This window comes from Pinus tabuliformis, chromosome 3_2, assembly GCF_031772625.1.
Source record: "Pinus tabuliformis cultivar Carrire ecotype Pingquan chromosome 3_2, CPIR1, whole genome shotgun sequence".
NCBI classification, from domain to species: Eukaryota; Viridiplantae; Streptophyta; class Pinopsida; order Pinales; family Pinaceae; genus Pinus; species Pinus tabuliformis.
In genome coordinates, this window is record NC_142302.1 from 1168155322 (window position 1) to 1168162904 (window position 7583).

Consider the following 7583-nt stretch of genomic DNA (forward strand, 5'->3'; position numbering starts at 1 on the left):
CCTTAATTTAGGGATAACAACCACCCCCGCCCAAGGTAGGAATTTCAAATCCGAAATTCCTCAAGACAATTGGCAGGCAAAAACCTACCTCCTTACGAACCATGAGTGGGGAGTTACACGTGGCATGGTTTTCCTTGAATAAAAATAATGAGTCAACCTTAATTTAGGGATAACAACCACTCCCGCCCAAGGTAGGAATTTCAAATCTGAAATTCCTCGAGACAACTGGTAGGCAAAAACCTACCTCCTTACGAACCATGACATGGTTTTCCTTGAATAAAAATAATGAGTCAACCTTAATTTAGAGATAACAACCACTCCCGCCCAAAGTAGGAATTTCAAATATGAAACACCGTCAAATTAGACGTTTTCAACTCTAAAGCCCATTTTAATTATTTTAACAAATGATATTAATACTCGAGAAATTTTTTACTTATATTTAACGAGCAAATTACTCCATGACAATCAATTTACACGCAAATTACTCCATGACAATCAATTTACCCATCAAATTCCATCCATATATCTGACCATATAAAATAAATAAATAAATAAAATTAATAAATTTTCACTTTCACGATCACACTAACACTTAGTTTACTCTTTAACCAAAACATTTTACCACAACGCAACGCTTAAAACCTTCACATCATTTATTACAGGTAGGGAAATATATCAAAATACCTTGTTCCTAAAGCAGTTGTCTATAATGCAACTTTTTGGGAAGTCTTTCCGGTGGGTTTTTCTGGTCAAAATCCGGCAGCAATTTATTGGAATCGCAAGTTTGATAGCTAGTTTCTACACAATCAAAGCGTCCCAGGGTTTTCCAGGGTGCTGAATCCAAATATGCAGTTAAAAAACCATTTTAACTGCAACAAATCAAGATTTAACCTCAATTTCTTTCGCGGGAATCCGTCACTGGAATCTCCAAAATATCGTATTATAGACAACTCCGTTTCTAAAACAAAAGTAATTCATAATTGACACCATAAAAAAATGATCAAAATAAAATTACCAAAAATCACACTTAAAAAAGAAATGCTTTTGAGAAAGATATTCCAAAACAAACCAAAAGAAAAAAGAGAAATCGGGCCAAGATCCATTAAAAGTCACATTATAGACAACTCCCTTTCCAAAACAAAAGTAATTCATAATTGACACGGTAAGAAAATGGTCAAAGTAAAATTACCGGAAATCACACTTAAAAAGGAAACGAGTTGAGAAGGATATTCCAAAACAAACCAAAAGAGAAAGAGAAGTCGGGCCAAGATTCCTTAAAAAGGGATTCTGGATTCTCCCACCGACAAGCGAAAGAATCGAAAAACCGGCGTACCCGCTGCCGAGAATCCCATCGACGGTTCACGAGAGCGCCACGTGTGAGGCCGAAACTTCCCCCAAAAAAGTCGCGAAACGTTTTCCGGTATGGCCGACGGCACTCACAGCATGAGTGGACTGTACTGATTATTTCTTTTCTGCTCGTTTTCGAAGTCTCAGGCTCGCCCTTCTTCCCTGCGACTCTCGACTATCGGAACCGCTAAATTTCGGGGGCAGGCGGGGTTTATGCCGCAATCACGCTTTTCATGTGTTGCAGTTCCTCTTCTTTATGGAGCAAATCGGCTGCCTGTAACAGCCCCTGTTCATAATATATGAAGAACAAGCGGGGTTCGGCTGATACTTCACGGGTTTGGATGATGCATTTATAGATTTTAGAGGTTCTGAATCTGTGTTGTGAGCTTTCAGAGAAACAAGTATGTTGGGCAAACGACATCGACCTGCTATGAGGCGCACAACGAGCATGTCGCAGTTGGGTGCATGTTCAGGCATTGAGAACAGTCCTCCAAGTGAGTCCTGCCGTGAAGAAAAACAAAGGGCGCCCAACCCAATTGCCCCACAATCCAGGATACCCAGTCCCCCATCCAATGAATGCGGCAATAGTATACCCGTTTTGAAAAGCAAAAACAGCCCCTGTGGGATGGATCCTAATGAGGGCAATAATCAGCCACCTCCTGTGGACGCCTTCTTGAAGGGTATGGCCCCAGAATTGGCCGTACCATATCCAGCTCAGCCATTCATGGGGCAAGGGCAGTTTCCTTTTGGTCATGTGGGTGTGAAAAGCAATGTGAAGAACCCCATCGGAAACAGAGGAGATTATACCTTGACGAGGACTGAATCGTTCCCACAGACGGTTAATCCCTGGGGACCTGGTGCGCAAATGGTCGAGCCTGCTCATTTTCTTCGGGCCTGCTTTCTCTGTAAGCGCCGCCTCGGTAATGGTCGGGACATCTACATGTATAGGTACTTGTTTTTTCAGATTTTTATATTTCATTACTGCACAAAAAATGATGCATAATACAGCTTTGCATTAGGGTGCAAAGCAGAGCCATGTCAGGGTGTGTGAAATAGCAGTTGGATATGTTTATCATGCTGTTTATTGGAATTGCTTTTATAACTTAAAATATCTTCCCCTTCTCTAACCCTTCACCTTGCAACATACGCAAGAAAAGCGAAACATGTCTGCTTGTAGGCCAACGTGTTGTTTGGCTGCAAGATTGAAGGTTCAGAAGCCTGCGTGCTTTGTGGGTCCCTTTGCTTATGATTGTTGTCTTTGTGATGCCTTCTTGGATGCAAGCCTATTAATATTACAGTTAATATCAGAGTTCGGTATTCCTTGTTGGAGATTTTGTTGGAAGTCAACATGGCTACTGCTGCATCTCGAAAATTCGTTGCAAGCTTTTGGGTTTTGGGCTTTAGGGTTTTGGTTATGTTTCAGTTGATGGCCGCGCCGTATTAGTAATGATTGAAATTGAGATGTGGCAGATTGATTGTGGTTGATATGTCTTTTGTTTTGTATTTAGCTCTCATAGTCAAAAAGAATTGACTGCCGGCTAATAAGAATCTTTAAGTAAGCCCACCCTTTGCGGGACTAAATTCTATTTCATCTAGACCTGATTCTGGAACCTTTAATTTCCGAAGGAAAATTTGTCTTGTCCTATTCTGGACTGTGGAATCAGATGTAGATTGTATGCAGAGAGCCTAGGTCATTGTACTTGTCAATATGGTCGACACCAAAAGACCACACCAGAATCTTCGGTGAGACATTCGATTTCCATTGACTTTGGTATTTGCCTCACTGGGTTAAGGAGCACCTCAACAAGAGTTGAATGTAGGTGTTTCTGGAAGTGGAACTGAATCACCATTAACTTCCCATATATTTTGGCAGGTTGCCCCAACTGGGGTAACGAGTGCCCCAACAAGAATTGAACGTATATCTTTCTGCAAGTGGAATTGATTCACTGTTGGTTGGAAATGGAACTGAAATGCTTTTCTATGAACCGGGGTAGCGTGCAATTATGAAGGCTTCGTCGGCTCTTTCTCTCTAGCTTGTACTGTAAACTGTTCTCTCATGTAATTCTCACAAAGCACATGCTATGTTTAATATGTTATAAGGATCCCTGTGTTTCAAACTTTCACTTGCCATGGGGTTTTCAAATCCTTTAATGATTTCATGTTATTGAGGGCTTATCTCATTTAAATTCTCTGCATTTAGATGCCTTTATTGCCCAGCAATAGATAGAATTTCCAAAGGATAGTTTCAATTTTGATATCTTTTACTGCCTAGGCTATTCACTTGGTTGCCAGCCATGGTAGGGGGGTTGTCACAGTAACTTCTTCTCTTGTTTTTATTTACTGATTTTATGTTATTGAATGCTTATTTCGTTTTAACTTGTTTGGAAGCAGATGTCTTTGTTCTATAAATATCTCTGGCCAGAAAATAGCAGTGCTAAAAGTTGCTGTGCTCTGTTCCTCCGTTTGTGTGTCCTTGTAACACTTTCATTCACTTGTCTAGATGAAGATGATATTTTGTCCTTAATTCCTTGTCAGTTCACTGAGTGCCAAATTACTGTTCATTCATAACATTGTTGGTTTGCTTTTATCCCTAAAACGGGGGATTTGGTCCTGATTCATTTTTACCCGCAGACTATCCTACCAGCTTATACAATTATCCATAAATATTTACTGTCATATATACACATAAATGAAGAATATGTTGTCTAAGATGTCAAACAAATTTTCCGTAATACCCAAATTTTTTCTGAAATAATTAGAAGCTGGAAGTTTGACCAAAGTAAGGTCTAGTGAGGAGGAATTGGAGGAAGAAGAGCTTCTGAAGATGAAATGGAGCAGTCTGAAGATGAAAGGTTGAGCAGATGAAGGTCTAATAAGGAGGAATTAGACACACTGATTTGTCTTATTAATGCCTTGAAAAGACGAGATTGCACTAAAGCTTAATATATTAATGTACATCATGAAGAGCTCAACTCGAATGTTGATTGACTAGGTCCAACCTTCCAGGAAACAGAGCAATATTATGAGATGGAAGAGAGTACAGTAAATGACTCAAGAAAGTTCAAGTATGCTGTAACAAGCTAAAATCCCATACGGCAGTTTAGGGTGAGAGAACTTATGGAGAAAAGAATTTGAGAAGGGAAAGCAAATATTCTCACCTGGCTCAAAAGGATAAAGAAGTTAAGAAATGAATTATTTTTAGCTGATTATAAACAAACTCTGTTGATACAATTCTAAAACTTGCGACAAAAAGAGTTATCCAGATAGGCATATGCTAAGCAATCCATCAAGTTACAGATCAGGATGAATGTATACGAACATAAAGAGTAGGCTACAGCTAGGTATATAAGTAGATTAAAATATCAAATATAGAATGGGCTGCCATGATAAAGATGAACTTAGTCGACGAGACCTTCCAATATGTGGCTGTGGAGGTGGACGTAATATGTAATTTTGTAAGGGCAACTTGATATGTAGCAGTCCAAGAGAAGTCAGAAGTGAAGGTTCTTCTTAAGAAAATGATTGTGTTAGTAGAAGGCATGAAGGATTTAGAGGACAACAAAGGTTTAAAATATTTGAAGGTAATAAAGGACCCGTAACATGTTTTATTTGCAACATTTTTATTGTAGGGATTTGTTCATAAAACAGGCTTCATGGATCGGAATTGCAATTACAGTAAGAAATCAGAAAGTTTTGCCTGTGTTTTGGAAATGTAAATTCCCTAAAGAGATTTGGTTCTGGATTCAAAGCCTTTTTGTGGGTTTGTTGATTTTGGAGTTACTGGCGGGCTATTCTTCTCGAGGATCTGTAGTTCCGCTATAAATACAGCGGAGTGTTAGGCTGGTAGTTGGAAGGGTCACTCTCCACTTGTGGTGAAAAAGCTACCGAGACATTCAGATATTTGTCCAAAGGAAAGGCTTACTAAATTTGAAAAGTTTTCAATTTCGTATCGTATAGCTATTCAATGTTCAGCTGATCTTATTAACTTAAAAAAAGATTGTGAAAAGTTGGATCTCTTGCACTTCCCTTTCTTTGTTAAGTAGGGAAAAGACTATTTGACGTGCATGAGGGCCCGTAAATGGATAGTGCCATGGATTTGTTTTGGATTTATCTTAAATTCCGCTAAGTAGTGTTCCTGCCGGCCAATTTCTCAAGTGATCCATTTTGTTCCATGCGAAATGGCTAACTGGTCAAATTTTATAGCTAAGTTCTATAATGTTGTTTATCTGCACGGAGTCATCGATTTCCCAATCATGTTACCAGTGATAAAGATTTTATGCTTCACACTTTACTTCGACTTTTGGAGGACATTGTGGATAAAGAAAGCATGTTTTATTACAGTTCAGCGCCCCACCCACAATCAAATGGCCCGACGTGAACAAGAACCTTGGTGCTGGAGACAGCCCAAAGTGATAGGATTCAAGTTTTCGACCCTGCCACAAACAGAATTTGCCTATAACTCCAGTCTGCAAGGGACTAAAAGTCAGCCACCATTATGGGTAAGTGCCAAAATATATCTAGATGTGATTGATTTGCATGTGGACAAGCATGTTAGCCACGATAGCGTAGGAGTTTCCAACCATATTATGGAATTCTAGGAATAATTATGAAATATATAATACAGGACTGCAATATCTACAGGCTTCAAAGAATTAAAGTGTTTCGGAAGAGGGATCATGTAATGGTGTATTTAATGGCAGATTACTTCAAGGGACATATTTTAAACTAAAGCTTTCAGGCCAAGCAAAAATTTGAAATAGACAGGTGATATGATTTTTTCAGAGAATTTCTTTAAGAAATTGATGTTGGCCCCATGTTTAGTACATTGGACTAATATGAATATATTCTAGGACTAGATGGAGTTATTTAATGGTTAACTCTAATGAGTATTATGTTTATGCATTAACTATATTGTGTTTCTTTCGTTGCCAAGCAAAAATTTGGAGTAGATAGATGATATGATTATTTCAGAGATATGCTTGAAGAATTTGATATTGGCCCCACGTTTAATACATTGGACTTGTATGAATATATCCTAGGACCAGAGAATTATTCAATGGTTAACTCTAATGAGTATTTTTGTGTATGCATTAACTACATTGCATTTTCTTTGGTTGATCTGATATGTTTCTCGATTACCCTGCATCGATAATTGTATGGGATTAGTTGATGTGTTAGAAGGACCTCTCGATAATTTTACCATTTTAATATTACTATTGATGCATGTATGTGACAGGGATGATAGAGCATTCTGTAGTGTCGAATGTCGTCATCAACAAATCGTGATAGATGAGCGCAAAGAGAAACGCTTAATCAAAGTCATGATGGCAGGATCAGTTCCTTTTGAGCACCAGCAGAATTTTGACAAGAATGTCAAATCTGGGACAATTGAGAATGTTCAGTCAAAGACAGGAGCATCAACCTAAGGTGGCCTAACTTGCATGTAAAATATATACTTGAAAGCGTATCTACTATTCCTGCCTTTTGAAGGAATAACGCTGTTTTCTACTTTAGCAGGAAAGTGTTTAAGAGCAATCTTGAGGTACTTTTGGCTCTAAGGGCTTGACAATGCTATAATATTGTTAGAGTGCTTGTGGCATCTATATGCTATGTTTTGTTATACAACATCTGCGCTAAAATTCAGGTTTACAAGATTGCCCTCATGGTTATTCTTAGTTAAGCCTTGTGAAGGCTTTTTGCCATATATTTATTACGAAGTAATTTACATTTTCTATAGGTTGGGCCACACCAATCCCACTTTAACAGTTGTCCATTTTTTCAATTGGGAGTTTATTTTCTTTGGATGATAAAATTCAGATGGCTTAATTTATAGGGTGATAAATCATATTATTTTCAAAGGCTACTAAAGGAGATAATTTTTATATTAGCTTCTCATACAGAGTCTTCCAAATTTACAAAATTTCTGCATACAAGCCTTAAGCCTTGTATCAGAATCCACATGCAAAGGATCATTGGATAAAACTATGAGAGCAATCCTTTGCATATTTAAATGTCAAACAATTAAATTTACAAAAGGGTGATAAATCCTAATGTTTGTATGGGTGATCTTCTGGAAACTGCTGTTCTAATACTTGTGGCTTTTGTTTTCTATTGATATTGCTAAATGTCTGTTGCTCAGGAAAGAGAGAAGCTCCATAAGTAGAGTGTACAGAACTGTAAGCTTTCCGATCTTAATATTTCCTGCAGAATTTATCGATTTGGAGGCTGAATTGAAG

At 38.2% G+C, this 7583-nt stretch overlaps 1 protein-coding gene across 1 annotated transcript; it reads left to right on the forward strand.

Annotated features, from left to right (window-relative positions):
• The first annotated feature begins 1431 nt into the window (after positions 1-1431).
• Positions 1432-7129, forward strand: LOC149184868 (uncharacterized). The gene is made up of 2 exons (XM_089417742.1): positions 1432-2295; positions 6584-7129. Exons 1-2 carry the CDS (start codon positions 1751-1753, stop codon positions 6771-6773), a joined length of 735 nt encoding a protein of 244 aa, XP_089273868.1. The 5' UTR covers positions 1432-1750; the 3' UTR covers positions 6774-7129.
• Positions 7130-7583: the final 454 nt, after the last annotated feature.

Excerpts from the sequence above, each read along its gene's own strand:
- LOC149184868 (XM_089417742.1), top strand. The coding sequence starts at position 1,751 with ATGTTGGGCAAACGACATCGACCTGCTATGAGGCGCACAACGAGCATG. Across the intron at positions 2,296-6,583 it reads CGGGACATCTACATGTATAG|GGATGATAGAGCATTCTGTA; the intron begins GTACTTGTTTTT and ends TGTATGTGACAG.